Below are 17,340 nucleotides of genomic sequence, written 5' to 3'. Positions count from 1 at the left end.
CAGGCTCCGTTCTGGGGGTGATTTCTCGAAGAGGATTGGGATCCGGCCTGCTTTGTATATGAGTTTGGATCTGCAACTGAGCTATCGCTACTTGTTGGGCTTGTAACATCTCAAAAATCATGCGCAGACTGACTCCGATTTACCCCACGTTATGGGTGTCTCGAGCTACGGATCGGGTGCCGCCTTGAATGCTTTTTTTCGGTTCGGGGCGGGAAGGCCACTTGAGAAAGGTATCGAGCCGAGTCCTCGATTAGCCTTCGGACTCGAGGCTCGATTGTACTGCCTTCAGAACTCATCCCAAAATCCCACTCAGGTTGAGTACCATTCGAATTCGATCGAACGTAGGAAGGTCGAAATCTATTTCGACCGTATACAACTTGCATTTTGGAAGCTGTGGGGGGTTTCTATGTAATAAAAGTCGAAAAGTTTTGTTATAGAGTTGTGTCCAAATATAACATAATACTAATTACATAATCAATTTCAAAATGCATGTTTACCTTTTTCTTTTTGTTTATATTTATAAACTAGTATTTAGATTTTGTAAAAGAAAAATAAGTGTAATAGAGTTCATGAAAACGACAAATGGCAAAAACATTTGCGGCCAATTTTTTTTTTCCAGTTAGATAACGCCTCTACAAAGTTTTTAATCAACATTATTTATAAACCGATACTAAAATTTAACATTTAATATACCGTTGAAATGTCGATAAGTTTTTATAAAGAGTATTTCAAATTTCAAGTTACATAGTGATTTTCCTAAAAGTTTTTATTTTCTAAGTGAAATTTATATTTAAGTGTTATTTTAACTTTCACATTTTCCAGAATATATAGACAGTATTATAATTAAGAATGTTTTCCACGTAAGCAAAACGAGTTCGAATTATTCGACACCAATGTAAAATAACTTTGGCGATAAAAGTAACAGAGATGCATGGCAGCCATAGCCTCGAATCTCGACCCCACCGTGTCCAAATCTCAACCCCCTCTAATTTCCTGTATTTATAGGAAAAACCCACACCAATATATATGTATGTATGTAAATTACGCTCACACCCCCCCACCTAGACCCTAACCAACAAAAAAACACAAGTCCTTATTGGCGGTTTTTCTGTGATCTCTATTCTCTCTCCGTGTCTGTAGAGTTTAGTTTGTTGTGATTCTTTTTTCTCTTTCTTTTCCTCATCTGAATCTTGCCTCTTCCCATTCTTTCATTCGGTTTCTGTGTCACAACCCATTTGCTGTCCTCATTCTTGATCCATTTTCTGCTTTTGTTCTTAGTTGATATTTTGTTTGGATTTAATCTGTCAATTTTGCTCCCAAACTTATAGTTCAATTTGGGGATTTGTTTCCCTTTGATATTTATTTGATATTATTATTATTATTATTATTATGCTTTCTTTGGGTGGTATCAAATTGGATTTTGTGCTATAAAAAATTTGTAAGTGGGCGTAGTTTAGATAGATCTGCTCTCTTTATGATATATCCCCCTTTGGATGCTTCCATTTTTGCTATTACTTTTTGTAGTTTGAAGGGTTAAAAAAAAAGGGGAATTTAAGTTAGTGGTTATTGTTGGTGCTGTTGTTATTATTGCTCCTATTATTCTATTCCTACAATTCTTGAATAATCAATTCAAGATTTTTTGTATAGATATTTTTAAAAGGTTCAGCACTTTTTGAGGCTGAAAGATTTTTTGGGGGGCACTAGATTCTGACTGTTTTTTTTGCAGTTGAAATTGCACTTGTTGTAATGGTGCAGTTGTTGGTTTGAGCGGAGAATTGGGTACTCGGATTTTAAACAGTTTTGTGTAGGATTTTTTTGTTATTTATTACAAGGGGAGGTGTGACGGATCCGAACACGGAAAATAGGGGGGTTGGTTGTGTAGCTGCTCTGGATTGCTTATTGAATATAGTCCGGGCTCTCCGGACGGGGTCCTGCTTAACTTATGAAAGCAGGACCCCTGTTCCGGGTTCTCCTACATCCGCAGTTGGAAATAGGAAAAGGAAGAGCTCAAAGAAGAGGCCAGTTTCTAGGAATTCTTCTTTTAACAGTCGTAAGGAAGAACAGCTGCGTAAGATTCCTGGCCGCTTGTTCTTGAATGGCTCGAGTGATGTGGCTTCTCTCTTCACTCAGCAAGGCAAGAAAGGAACTAATCAAGATGCCATGATTGTTTGGGAGGTTTGTCCTTGATATTCATATTGCTATCTTTGTAAATATTGTTGATTAGGATTTAACTTTGTTTTCCTAGCATAGCAACAAAGCATCTTACTTTAGTTGCATTGGAAAAAGTTCAAAGGAGAAAGTAGTTGTAGTTATTTTAGATTATGGTTTTTGGAGGTTAATGGTAGGTTTTTTCGTTTTTTTTTTTTTTTTTTGCAGAAATAGCCTAATCATAGTTAATATTTTGCTTCAATATTTATAATACTTATCTGATCATAGACTGTTCACCTGGGTATTCTGATGACCATCTGATATTGTGGTATGCTATAGTTTCCTGTACATGCCTAGAAAGAAAGTATTTCATTTTTTATCAAGCTAAAGAAAATATTCCTTTAGGTACTGCATTTCTTTCTTTTCTTTTTGGATCTGTGGATTGTTTTCGGATACATGTCGAGGATTCTACCTTTCTCGACCTTTTGGCTAAGATCAAGTGTCGTACATGTCGAGGATTTGTTCACACCTAGTGATCCTTTCGTTCAGATTGTCTCATTATAACTATATGGAGAGCATCTCCTAATTCAACTGTTATAATTATATTTCAGAACTTTGGTTCCAGAACAGATACTGTATTCTGTGGTGTTTTTGATGGCCACGGTCCTCACGGCCATATGGTTGCAAAGCGAGTCCGAGATTCCCTTCCCTTAAAGCTAAGTGCACACTGGGAAGTTAATCTGAAAAGTGAGGATGTTCTGAAGGAGATCAGTCTAAATGCTGGGGCTAGCCTAAATTCTGAGGATGCTTCCCTTATATCTGCTGCTGAGGAGTCCAGGGTCTCAATTGACGTTGAAGAGGCTGAAAAGCAACCAGAGGTCTTTCAGACTTTGAAGGAGTCATTTCTGAAGGCTTATAAAGTTATGGATAGGGAACTGAGAAGCTACACCAATATTGACTGCTTCTGTAGTGGGACAACAGCTGTAACCTTTGTTAAACAGGTCCCTTGACAGATCTGGAAATTTGAAGCTAGTTAGATTTTATAATGTGTTATTTAGAAGATTGAACCCTACAATTTTCATTTTTTATATAGGGTCAAGATCTTGTTATTGGAAATGTAGGGGACTCCCGAGCAGTTCTGGGTACAAGAGATAAAAGTGGTTCTCTGACTGCTGTACAATTGACAGTGGATCTGAAGCCTAATCTACCAGGTTAGATTCTGTTCTTGCTTTGTGCTGATTCAACTGATGATGGATCACATTTCTGGATTTTGCTTTTGTGTAGATCGTCTTACAAGATTCCACTTAGCTTGTGTTGTTTTGATGAACTTATTACTTTCTAGTCCTGATTCTTATCTCAGCATTTTGACTACTGTACAAATTCTCCAATTCTTGTTTTTATGTAGCCATCAACTTGGGTATCAATTATGATGCCAAGATTTCATTCCCCCCCCCCCCTTCTTTTTGGCCTCACTTAGCTGTACAAACTTCAATTTTGCTGCAGTCAGCTGCTTCATTTTACTCAATTATGAAGCGTTGTAACATGTTTATTTGGCTTGGATTCAAATACCATCCACCATTTTCAACCTCTGGAATAGTTTAAATTTAATCTTGACCTTCTAGTTAAGGGACAAAAAAGAGGCTTTCCACATTTTATTTGTTATCTTCTTACTGCAATTATAGAAGTAAGAGAGGGTAAAAGAAGTTAAAAGATGGAGGATTTGGCAGGGAAAAGAGTTCAATACTTCTCTATGCTGCCCATACAACTATCATAATGGATACCATGTTATATTTTGTTCTTTCTTCTTTTTCTTATTGTTTTTTTTTTCTGATAAAGTAAACCCCATTTCAAAACCAAACCTCCAAGGAGTTCAGAGTGGCCCTCTCCCTACCTTGCTCCTATAGTCACCCGAACTCCAACCTCTTGGCGGGAAGTGGAGTGCTCTTGCCACTAGAGCAACCTCACTTATTATTTTGTTCTTTCTTCTTTTCTTTTTCTAATTTATTTCCGCCTTCTTGTTTCTAGGCATTCTTTTATGTTGATCCATTTGTTTTTTATTAGAATTATTTTGAAAAAAGAGGAGAATCATTCACTTAATTGATCAGTTGTCAGATTGACAGACAAGAAGAGTAAAGGAAGGCTTTAGCCTCCTTGCAGCATTGAAGAATTTGTTTTGATGTAGTTACATATTTTTGAGGGTTAAAAAATAGTTCCTAGCAGTTTCTTCACGCTGTCTCAGGAAAGTTCTTTACTTGGGCAGAAGTGTTGATTCAGGGGATAGGTGAGAATGGGCTTAATGGTGCGTTTGTAAGATCAAAAGTTCAACGACTTTTGTTACACCCTGCAATATTTGATCAATGTATTTCTGCACTTTTATCATGCTGATCATAGAAACAATGTATTTCTGCACAGACTGACCATTAACTGTCAAATTTCACATGTAACTCTTTATTACATGATAAAGAATGATGTCTGTTTGTGCAGAAATACATTGTTTCTATGATCAGCATGATAAAAGTGCAGAAATACATTGATCAAAGTGGATGTGTTTGTATTGACAGTTCAACTGGCTCCGATAGCAAGTAGTTTATATATGGCAGGACCACTATAAGAAGAAGCATGGCCTGCTTAACTAGTTCCCTAATACAGAACCTACACATAGATGAGATCCTAATCTTTCTAGTTTATCATGTAACCTTTGAAAACATAAATTTTCTTTTGCATTAGGCGACTGATTCTAAGGGTGCTTATTTCAATCTATTGTTTAATTAATTTTCATTTTCTTCCTAAATGTACAGCTGAGGCTGAGAGAATTCGCAAATGTAGAGGACGTGTTTTTGCTCTTCGCGATGAACCGGAAGTTGCAAGAGTGTGGTTGCCAAATAGTGACTCTCCTGGACTTGCTATGGCACGTGCTTTCGGGGATTTTTGCCTCAAGGATTTTGGTCTCATCTCTGTGCCTGAAATATCATATAGGCGTTTAACGGGAAAAGATGAATTCATTGTTCTGGCGACTGATGGGGTATGAAAGTTGACTTTTAGTACTTTTTGTTACCATTTTTCTTATTAAAAAAAGAATTTATACATGGGGTTCTTGGTATTACTTGCTCAGTGGTTATTACGTTCTATTTATCCTAGTCCAAAATTAATTCCGATGACAGATATGGGATGTACTTTCAAATGATGAAGTTGTAAAGATCATAGCGTCCACTTCATCCCATTCATCTGCAGCTCGATCACTAGTTGAAGCAGCTGTTCGCGCCTGGAGGACAAAATACCCAACTTCTAAAGTTGATGATTGTGCAGTTGTCTGCCTTTTTCTTGATTCAAACTCAAATAACTTGTCCACTGCTTCCAATACAAACTACAATGACGAGACTGTCTCAATGGAAGCAAATGAAGTTGGTGCCAAGACAGATGATGCCTCTGGTCCAACTGCATTGCCTCGTTCTGGAACTGTTCGAGAAGGCAATGAAGTTTCAGGAGAAGGCGACGACGTATCAGAGGAAGGCATAGAGGAAGCCTCAGAACATGAGGAACTACTCTCGGAGGTTGGGACAGAATGGTCCGCGCTTGAAGGGGTTTCCCGGCTGAATACATTGTTGACATTGCCAAAGTTTGTGCCTGATAAAGAAGAGAAGTAAGCTAGAGGTTTGAGATGTCAAAGTTTGGATTTATATCTTTTGATTATTTTCAATTTTCATTTAGTTCTTTTCGTCCATTTTAAGGTCTCACATATCTATTGGGAGAAAAAAGAAAACAGAAAATGCAAAAAATAGGACCATTTGATATTTGTTGTAGACAAGAGAGGTGGGCCCAGCAATATTAGAGTGTCTGGGAATCATCCTTTCTCTCCCTAGTGTTGGTAGTAGTGGAATATTGTAAAATCCAACTCTCCGTCTTCTTCATTCTTGGTTTCCAGCTTTTCTTTTCTTCCGCATATATACCAAGATTGTGTGATTTTCCCTCATTGTTATGTTGATAATACTGGTATTGATCTTTTTACTTGTCAAAAGCTAAGAACTCGAGGAAAGGGCGACAACTTGTCAACTTTTGGCTTGGCAAAGGCTCAATAGGGGTAGCATTTGGGATATCCAATTATGTAACTATCGAATTGATTCCTGTCTAGGAGGTGCAAGTGGTGATATAAAATCTAATGGTGGACCATTTTGTATGATTCACCTATTCCCAGTTTATATATTTTTGTCCAAAAGCTTAGACCATTTTGCTGATATGGTGACGCTTTGCGTTGCAACCACATTATGCCTTCAACCACTAAACCTACTCGTCAATCGTGGGCATTCAAGAAAATTGAAACGATACAAACAAGATTAGCATAGGAACGTTGTATATTCTATCTTAAGGGAGGAATAGCCAATCTATTGACAAACAAGTCAACACTTAATAGACTGGTAAATTATTGTTCCTTGATTGACCAACTGTCGACCTTTCTATTTCTTAACTATTAATCATCATAATATTCCCCTCAAATGATTTTCTTATTTCTTCATCCTATGAATTTGATAGCAGGTTTTCGTTGTCAGAATGTGATTACGTGGACTAGTAAGTAATTTATGTGGACTAATAATCCTAAAGCAGCTTTTGACTGTAAACTCGATTGATATGCTGGCATTTCCTCTAGGTAAGCATCATTAACTGGTAACCGTGTTGTTTCGTGGTCAGAGACAATACATATAGCAAATCCCATGAATTTATCATAGTACCAAATATTAGGCAGCTGCATTGAAACTGAAGTTCCGATAAGTTTGTAGCCAAACCACTCTGGAAATTGCTCTTCAGGTAGGTAAAAAAGCAGGTCGGTGCACAAAGCATTTCGCGTTCACGCAGTATCCAGGGAAGGGCTGCACCCCAAGGGGGTGCGATGTATGCAGTCTACCCTGATTCAAGCATCGGTAGCTGATTCCACGGCTCGAACTCATGACCTATAGGTTATACGAAGGCAACTTGACTGTTGCTCCAAGGCCCCCCTTCTTGTTCTTCAGGTAGGTAAATGCTTGTTTACCAGTAAAATGGTATAATTGAATTTATACGTCGTTTCTAGACAAGTGAATTAATTTGATCCCGAAATAATATATGAATTAGATAAAAATGTAATACTTAGCCTTGTTATGGATACAAAATAGCAGAAATAGTAGTTCCAGGAGCAGGGCTTCCGGGCACGACAACAATGATATCAAAAAACAAGAAAATAAAATTATATTAAGCTTTGAATAGAGTATAGCGTATGTTTGCCAAAAAAATCGTGTCCTCTACAATGATAATATAACTCACTATTTATAGTCGTACCTAGGGAACAAGGTCCTAGGATCAAACCCCTCTTTAATGTCAATTATGAGGGCCATTGAAAAATGTGTAACGACGGGTAGTGAATGCCATATTTCTTGTAACGGGCAGTATACTTAATGTCGTAGAATATTCTTCATTAAATGCTACCGGGTGGCAGACATTTATTTCATCTTTATGAGTATCATTCTCTCTAGTAACAAACGGGATCGTTGCCTTCGGTTTTCAGCTATATTTTGTCTTCGGCTCCACGTGTCATTTCCTCATGCGATCATTTAATATAACATATTTTACCATATACAGATAGTCCCCCTACTTTCTGGTGCCATACCTTTGTGCCACCGGAAAGTTGGTAGAAACATTCTTTTTTGGCGGAAAATTTACTGACCCCTCTGAAAAGTTTCTAACGGTTGATTAGACGAACGTTTCTCCGTATTTAATGCCCCAAACACGCGTCATCCCACAATTTAGTATAACTTTTGCCGGTTATCAAGGTAATTATGGCTACGAGTTTAGCCGCCTATACCTTTACTTATACGCATCAGCCTCCTTCATTTACACTCCATAATACTCTAAATTTTCTAAGACTTTTTTTACTCAACTCATACTTCGACTTTAACCTTTCTTTATATTCCTTCTTTAAGAGAATAAACCCTCCTTCTGATAAAACATGGCCTCTTCTTCAAGAAACCCTAGTTCTTCAAAGAACAAAGGCAAAACTGATGATGCTGCTCCCCCTACGGTGAGTACCATCATCTCAAAAAACCTGATTATCACCAAAGATTTTGAAGAGAAGTACCTTTTTGCTCACCCTCGTACGTGGGCTGTTAGCGTATACCCTTATTCTATCCGTCCTTCCAGTATCCCTACTGTGAAGGAAGACTGCCACTGTCAAGATTTAGACATTTTTGCTCCTGACCTGGCGGGGCGGATAACTTTACCCAAGAAGGGTTTTACATATTTTTACACGTATCCCTTCACTTTAGGAGCGTTTTCTTTGAGCAGAGAGATTGACTCCATCATCATGGAGTTCTGCCTCCGCTATTAGGTATGCTTGGCACAGGTAAGCCCTTCCGTGTGGAGGATAATCGCTTGCCTTCGACGCCTGTGCCAGGAGACGAGAGAAGAGCTATCCTTAGCTCGAGTGATGAACCTCTATTCCCCTAAATTCTTCCGCGGGAGAATGATAAGTTTTAGCAAGTGTGGCCACCATGCACTGCTATCAAGCATGGATGATGACAATGATCGTAGATGGATGGAACGGTTCATTTCAGTCGCCACCAGTGACATCATCCCGGCCATGACTCCGTCTTTCTCGAAATTATGGAACCGCACATGTAAGTCTATCATTTGTTTCTTCTTCTGTTAAAGATCATTTCACATTATTATTGACTCTTCTTCCTTTACAAGTTTTAGCGACTTAGTGGACTCCATCTAGGGTTGAGGGCTTGGACCAATGGGTCCAGAAAATTTTCCCGAAACCCGCACGTGAAAAGAATTGTCCCTGAAATACGGGTGGAAGGCCAAAAATCATGGTAAGTTGAACTCATCTTGTTTTTACCTTTTCATATAAGGAAGTTGTTTGACTCGTCTTGTAATAACTCGGCCGGCCATTTTGATTATTATAACCCCGTTTCCGCATTTACTGCTTATCCTATGTTCAATTATAAATATGTGACTTGTCGGAGAGGCTTCAAAATAAAATTGGAATACCTAGTTCCAAGATGTAAAGCTTAAGTTGAAATAGTTGGCCAGATATCGACTTATGCATGAACGACTCCAAAATAGAGTTTTGATGATTCCAATAGCTCAGTATGGTGATTTTGGACTTAGGAGCGTGTCCGGAAAAGTTTTTGGAAGTCCGTAGTTAAATTAGGCTTGAAATAACTAAAATAGAAATTTTAGTTTGAAAGTTTTATCGGGGAGTTGACTTTTTGATATCGGGGTTGGAATCCGATTCCGAAAATTAGAATAGGTCCGTTATGTCATTTATGACTTGTGTGCAAAATTTGAGGTCAATCAGACTTGATTTAATAGGTTTTGGCATTGAATGTAGAAGTTGAAAATTGTTACTTTTCATTAGGCTTGAATTGGAGTTCGATTTGTGTATTTGATATTGTTTGATGTAATTTGAGGGCTCGACTAAGTTCGTATAGTGTTTTAGGACTTGGTGGTACATTCGGACGGGGGTTCCAAGTGACTCAGGCATGTTTCGGGGTGACTTTTGAGCGAGTCTGGGCATTTCGACACTTTGATGTTGTTATGGAACTTTCGAAGTGCGGGGAGGGGGGTGGCACATTTTGGAGTGCTGAGGCAAGGGAAAAGTGCGGACCGCAGAATTTCTCTCGCGGCCGCAGAAAGGAGATTCTGTAGATTCGATGGTCCGATTTCGGAAGCTTATATCGTTTAATCTACAAGGAATTTAAAGATGATTCAAAAACGAAAGTTGTAACCCTTTGAGTCTAGTTTCTAGAAAGGTATACCATTAATCATTTGGACATTTGTATAGAAAGTTATGGTCTATTTACTAAAATCTGGTAGTGCTGTCACACTGAAGTGCGGCCGCACAATTTGGATCGCGGCCGCGGAACTTGGAAATGTGCGGACCGCAATAAAAATGTGCGGTCAACACAATGGGAGGTCAGATTTTTGTACTTTATAAATGCAACAATTAATATAAAAATTTTAAAATAACAAGCATACAATAATTATGATTTAATTATGAAACAAACAATGACAAATAACAATTTATTATGGAAATAAGAGAGAAAATAGGCAGTTTACTATTTAGTATGCTAAATGTCAAGTAGCAATTAATGCACATAAATCAAATCAGCATGTAGCAATTATTGCAGGAATTCAAGAATTTATAATTGACAAAGAATAAGAGAGAAACAATTATCATAACAATTAATTCGTGCATTAAAACAAATTTAGGATTATCAAATAATTATGCAAACAATTAATTTGATGACGTATAGACACTCGTCACCTCGCCTATACGTCGTTCATATGCATTTCACATATCAAATAATTTAAGGGTTCTATTCTCTCAAGTCAAGGTTAACCACGACACTTACCTCGCTTTGCAATTTCAATCAATTACTCGACCACAACTTTTCCTTTTGAATTTATCTCCAAAAGCATCAAATCTGTTCACAAACAATTTGATATACTCAATACGAATCATAGGAATAAATTCCATATGAATTTACTAATTTGCCAGATAAAATCCGAAATTCACTTTAAAAATTGACAGTGGAGCTCATTGTCGAATCTCGGAAAAACTTACGAAATCCGAACACTCATTTCGAGATGAGTCCAACCATACAAAAATTATCAATTTCTGATGTCAAATGGACCTTCAAATCTTAAATTTTCGTTTTTGGAAGATTTTATAAAAATCTGATTTTTCTCCCAAACTTTCACGGATTCATAATATAAATGAACATGGAATCATGAAATATAGTCAATATAGGATAAGGAATACTTACCCCAATATTTTTTCCGTGAAAATCACCCAAGAATCGCCTTACCCGAGCTCAAAAATAGAAAATGGGACGGATCCCATTTTCTAGAACTTAACTTCTGTTTTCTCGAGTTTTTACCCTTCGCGAACGCGATAGTACCCTCGCGTTCGCGAAACACATTTTTGTGTTGCCATAACTTTGCTCTTCGCAAACCTGAAGGCAACCTTGCGAACGCGAAGCCTTGCCAAATTTGTCCTTCGCGAACGCAAAGCTTTAACGCTTGGTGCCCGGCCAAGCCTCGCCTTCTACGCGAACGCGAACGCTTCCACGCGTTCACGATGAACACTGCACTTTACCCTTCACGAACGTGGCCCCCTCTTCGCGAACGCGAAGAGTAAACTTCACCTGCCTCAAGTTCCTCTTTGCGAACGCGATTCCTCTATCGCGAACGCGAAGAAGGAAACCAGACAGTGCATCAGAAAATTTTCAGCAGAGTTCCAAGTCCAAAATTCAACCCGTTAACCATCTGAAACTCACCCGAGCCCTCGGGGCTCCAAACCAAATATGCACCCAAGTATTAAAATATCATACGAACTTGCTCGCGCGATCAAATCGCCAAAATAACACCTAGAACTATGAATCAAGTACCAAATCAAAAGAAATTTTCAAGAAAACTTTAAAACTTATATTTTTGCAACCGAACGTCTGAATCACGTCAAATCAACTCCTTTTCTCACCAAATTTGGCAGAAAAGTCATAAATACTATGGTGGACCTATACCGAGCTTTGAAACCAAAATACGGACCCGGTATCAATAAATCCAACATCAGTAGATTCTTAAAAAATCATTAAGCTTTCAAACTTTTAATTTTTCATCAAAACTCCATATCTCGGGATAAGGACCTCGGAATTCGATTCCGGGTATACGTCCAAGTCCCAAATCATGATACGGACCTACCAAAAGTGTCAAAATACTGATCCGAGTCCGTTTCTCAAAATGTTGATCAAAGTCAACTCAGTTGAGTTTTAAAGATCTATTTCACATTTTAATCTATTTTTCACACAAAAACTTTTCGAAAAATTATACAGACTGTGCATGCAAGTCGAGGAATGATAAATAGTACTTTTTAAGGTCTTAGAACACAAAATTACTTATTAAATTTAAAGATGACATTTTGGGTCATCACAACTTTTCTGTACTGTTATGTCTATATTGGACTGTACCTGCTGAACTCGTCACTACTTGCAGCCCAGAGGTTAGTCTTGTTACTTATTGAGTTGGTTGTACTCATACTACACTCTGCACCTCGTGTGTAGATCCAGGTACTTTCGGATACGGCGGTTGCCAGATTTGAGAATTTATTTGTTGGAGACTATCAAGGTAGCTGCTTGGCGTCCATAGACCTTGACTCTCTTTCCTTTCAGTTATTGTACCGTTCTATATTTTCAGACAGTGTTCTTATCAGTCAGGCATGGTTATTAGTTAGATGCTAATGTACTTAGTGACACCAGATTTTGGGAGTGTATTTGTAACAGTATTTGTGTGATTTTCTATTTAATTTAAATATTATGTTTTCAAATTTAAAAGAAATTGTGATTTATTGAGATTGTTGGCTTGCCTAGTATTGAGATAGGTGCCATCACGACATGCGGTTTTTGGGTCATGACAAGTTGGTATCAGAGTCTAGGTTACATAGGTCTCACGAGTCATGAGCAGGTTTAGTAGAGTCTTGCGGATCGGTACAGAGACGTTTGTACTTATCTTCGAGAGGCTGCCGAACCCTTAGGAAAATTTCACTTTCTTGTATCCTATCGTGCGAATTTGTTGATTCCGGAAACTAAATTTCTATTATTTTATTCTCTCACAAATAGTGAGGACACGTACTACCAGATCGGACTGTCAGCCACCAGTGCCACCAGTTAGGGCCGCGAGAGGCCGGGGACGAGGTAGAGGTCGAGGTGTAGCTCGTACAACAGTTGGAGCAACACTTATAACACTACCAGTTGCTCCAGCTCAGGAGCAGATTCCAGACATAGCTGAGCCGACAGGACCAGCTCAGGCACCGGCCGTGCCTATTGTGATTCCAGGCCTTCAAGAGGCTTTAGCTCAGATTTTGACTGTTTGCACTGGCCTTGCTCAGGTGGTTTCGGCTCAGGCCGCACCTGCCACTTCTCAGGCTGGGGGAGGTACTCATACCCCTGTTGCCTGTACTCCAGAGCAGATAGTGTAGGGACTTTAGATACCGGGGGCACCACCTGTCCAGCTGGTTGCAGCTGCTCAGGCCTCTGTAGTCCCCGTTATGGTTGATGATGGGCAGAGGAGACTTGAGAGATTTGGGAGGCTTCGACCTCCATCATTTATCAGTGTTGAGTCAGAGAGTGCTCAAGATTTCTTGGACAGATGCTAGCGGATGCTTCGTACAGAGGGTATTCTGGACACCAGTGAGGTCTCATTTACTACTTTTTAGCTGACCGGAGCAGCCTTCAGATGGTGGGAGGCTTATGAGAGGAGAAGATCAGTTGGTGTAGCACCATTTTCATGGCATGAGTTCTCCGTATTATTTCTAGAGAAGTTTGTGCCACAGACCCACAGAGAGGAACTGCGCAGGCACTTTGATTATTTACATCAGGAGAACATGTCTGTGACTCAGTATGAGATGCGGTTTTCAGAATTGGCCCGTCATACAGTTTGGTTGGTTCTGACTGAGAGAGGATCAGCAGGTTCATTAATGCCTCAACCACCAGTTCCGTTTTGTTATGACTCTGGGGAATTTAGCTGGTGCTAGATTTTATGAGGTGGTTTACAGTGCTCGACGGCTAGAGATGGTCTGTACTCAGGAGCATGAGGATAGGGGGGCCAAGAGGTCTAGTGGTCCGGGTAATCCCAGCGGTGTTCCTTATGGAGGACAACCCTATCACAACAGGGGTCATCCTTATAGGCCCGCTCAGATGGCTCGTCCAGCTCATCGTAGCGCATCAGCTAGCCATGGTTCATACAGTGCTCGGCAGAGTCAGCCTTCTCGTAGTGCACTTCCAGGTCAAAGTTCATCTCGTGTACCATCAGTTCAGGGTTCATCTATACTAGGTCCTTCTGGTAGTTATTCTAGTTCTCGAGGCCCGCCTCAGAATTTGCTAACATTTTCAGAGAGGGGTTACTTTGAGTGTGGATATTTGGGTCACATAAAGAGATATTGCCCCTGCCTTACGGGAGGTTCAGCGCAGGAGAGAAGTCAGGCTACGACTTCAGCACGAGTTGCTTCACCACCAGCCCAGCTGGCTCGGGGTGGGGCTTAGTCAGCTAGAGGTCGCCCAAGAGGGAGAGGCTAATCAGGTGGCGGTCAGGCCCGATTCTATGCTTTTCCTGCCAGGCCAGATGTTGTTTCTTCCGATGCAGTACTTACAAGTATTGTCTCGGTGTGCCATAGGGAAGCTTTTATATTATTTGACCCTGGTTCCACATATTCGTATGTTTCATAATATTTTGTACGTTATCTGGATATGCCTCGTGAGTCCTTAGTTTCACCTGTTCGTGTATCTATGTCGATGGGCGATATTATTATAGTTAACCATGTGTATCGGTTGTGTGTGGTAACTATTGGGGGGTTGGAGACTAGAATTGATCTTTTATTACTTAGTATGGTTGATTTTGATGTAATCTTGGGTATGGATTGGTTGTCTCCATGTCATGCTATTCTGGACTGTCACGCAAAGACCATGACGTTGGCAATGCCGGGGTTTCCGAAGGTCGAATGGAGAGGTTCTCTAGATTATGTTCCCAGTAGGGTAATTTCTTATTTGAAGGCCCAACGTATGGTTGGGAAGGGGTGTTTGTCATATTTGGCCTTTGTGAGAGATGTTGATGTAGATACTCCTACTATTAATTCTGTACCGGTAGTGCGGGGTTTTTCAGATGTATTTCCTGCACACCTATTGGGTATGCCACCCTACAGGGATATTGATTTCGGTATTGACTTGGTGCCGGGCACTCAGCCTATTTCTATTTATCCATATCGTATTGCACTAGCTGAGTTGAAAGAATTGAAAGAGCAGCTTCAGGAACTCCTTGATAAAGGGTTTATTAGGCCTAGTGTGTCGTCTTGGGGTGCACCGGTTCTGTTCGTAAAAAAGAAAGATGTTACTATGCGGATGTGGATCGACTACAGGCAGTTGAACAAAGTTTCAATCAAGAATAAGTATCCTTTGCCGCGTATTGATGATTTATTTGACCAGCTTCAGGGAGCGAGGGTTTTCTCCAAAATTGATTTGAGATCCGGGTATCACCAGTTGAAAATTCGGGATTCAGATATTTTAAAGACGATATTCAGGACTCGTTATGGTCACTATGAATTTCTCGTGATGTCGTTTAGGCTAACCAATGCCTCAGCATCATTTATGCACTTGATGAATAGTGTATTCCAGCCATATCTTGATTCATTTGTCGTAGTATTTATTGATGATATCCTGGTGTACTCACGTAACCAGGAGGAGCATGCTCAACACTTGGGTATTGTATTACAGAGGCTGAGGGAGGCGATACTTTATGCCAAATTCTGTAAGTGCAAGTTATGGCTTAGTTCGGCGGCATTCTTGGGACAAATAGTGTCCAGTGAGGGAATTAAGGTGGATCCGAAGAAAATAGAGGCATTTCAGAGTCAGCCCAGGCCATCTTCAGCTACTGAGATTCAGAGTTTTCTTGGCTTGGCTGGTTATTCTCGCCGCTTTGTGGAGGGCTTCTCGTCTATTGCATCGCCTTTGACTAAATTGACCCATAAAGGTGCTCCATTCAGGTGGTCGGTTGAGAGTGAAGAGAGCTTTCAGAAGCTCAAGACTGCCTTGACCACAACTCCAGTTCTAGTTTTGCCTTTACCTTCATGCCCTTATACAATGTATTGTGATGCTTCTTAGATTGGAATTGGGTGTGTTTTGATGCAGGAGGATAGAGTGATTTCTTATGCTTCACGCCAGTTGAAGCCACCTGAAAAAAACTACCTTGTTCATGATTTAGAATTGGTAGTTGTTGTTCATGCGTTAAATATTTGGAGGCACTATCTCTATGGTGTGTCTTGTGAGGTATTTACAAATCATCAGAGTCTTCAGCACTTATTCAAATAGAAGGATCTGAATTTGAGGCAGCGGAGATGGTTGGAGCTGATAAAGGACTATGATATCACTATTCTATATCATCCCGGAAAGGCCAATGTGGTGGCCGATGCCTTGAGTAGGAAGGCGGTGAGTATGGGTAGCCTTGCATTCATTCCTGTTGGTGAAAGGCCTCTTGCAGTTGATGTTCAAACCTTGGCCAATCAGTTAGTGAGATTAGATATTTCGAAGCCCAATCGGGTTCTAGCTTGTGTGATTTATCGGTCTTTTTTATATGACCGCATCAGAGAGTGCCAATATGATGATCCCTATTTGCTTGTCCTGAAGGACACAATTCAGCATGATGATGCCAAAGATGTTACTATTGGAGATGATGGGTTATTGAGGATGCAAGGTCGTATTTGTGTGCCAAATGTGGATGGGCTGTGTGAATTGATTCTTGAAGAAGCCCACAGTTTGTGGTATTCCATTCATCCGAGTGCCGCTAAGATGTACCAAGACTTGAGGCAGTACTATTGGAGGAGAAAAATGAAGAAAGATATAGTTGGGTTTGTATCTCGGTGTTTAAATTGTCAACAAGTGAAATACGAGCATCAAAGACCGGGCGGATTGCTACAGAAACTTGAAATTCCAGAGTGGAAGTGGGAGCGTATTACCATAGACTTCGTAGTTGGACTCCCACGGACTTTCAGGAAGTGATGTTGTTTGGGTGATTGTAGATCGGTTGACCAAATCCGCGTATTTTATTCCAGTTGGTACTACTTATTCTTCGGAGCGGTTGGCTGAGATTTATATTCGCGAAATTATTCGCCTACACGGTGTTACAGTGTCCATCATTTCAGATCGGGTCACGCAGTTTACATCATAGTTTTGGAGAACAGTACATCGAGAATTAGGCACACAGGTTCAATTGAGTACAACGGTTCACCCTCAGACGGACGGACAGTCCAAGCGCACTATTCAGATTTAGGAAGATATGTTACGCGCTTGTGTTATAAATTTTGGGGGTTCTTGGGATCAACTTCTACCATTGCAAAGTTTTATTACAATAACAGCTACCAATCGAGCATTCATATGGCTCTGTATGAGGCTTTATATGGGAGACGGTGTCGGTCTCCGATGGGTTGGTTTGAGCCGGGTGAGGCTAGGTTATTGGGTACTGATTTAGTTCAGGTTACTTTGGAAAAGGTTAAATTTATTCAGGAATGACTTCGCACGGCGTAGTCTAGACAGAAGAGTTATGCCGTCCGGAAGGTTCTCGATGCTGCTTACATGGTAGGAGACACGGTACTACTCCGAGTTTCGCCTATGAAGGGTA

At 40.0% G+C, this 17,340-nt stretch overlaps 1 protein-coding gene across 1 annotated transcript; it reads left to right on the top strand.

Moving 5' to 3' along the window:
- The first annotated feature begins 1,031 nt into the window (after window positions 1-1,031).
- On the top strand, window positions 1,032-6,118 carry LOC107787088 (putative protein phosphatase 2C 33). The gene is made up of 5 exons (XM_016608607.2): window positions 1,032-2,175; window positions 2,760-3,149; window positions 3,242-3,359; window positions 4,947-5,170; window positions 5,310-6,118. Exons 1-5 carry the CDS (start codon window positions 2,161-2,163, stop codon window positions 5,790-5,792), a joined length of 1,230 nt encoding a protein of 409 aa, XP_016464093.2. The 5' UTR covers window positions 1,032-2,160; the 3' UTR covers window positions 5,793-6,118.
- Window positions 6,119-17,340: the final 11,222 nt, after the last annotated feature.

Source organism: Nicotiana tabacum, chromosome 13 (genome assembly GCF_000715075.1).
Source record: "Nicotiana tabacum cultivar K326 chromosome 13, ASM71507v2, whole genome shotgun sequence".
Taxonomy (NCBI): Eukaryota; Viridiplantae; Streptophyta; class Magnoliopsida; order Solanales; family Solanaceae; genus Nicotiana; species Nicotiana tabacum.
The sequence above is the reverse complement of the archived record's forward strand: the minus strand, read 5'-3'. Positions and strand labels throughout refer to the sequence as shown.

Bases quoted from the DNA above. Each gene is read 5' to 3' on its own strand.
- LOC107787088 (XM_016608607.2), top strand. The intron at 3,360-4,946 runs GTTAGATTCTGT...CTAAATGTACAG, and splicing joins TCTGAAGCCTAATCTACCAG to CTGAGGCTGAGAGAATTCGC. The intron at 5,171-5,309 runs GTATGAAAGTTG...TTCCGATGACAG, and splicing joins TTGTTCTGGCGACTGATGGG to ATATGGGATGTACTTTCAAA.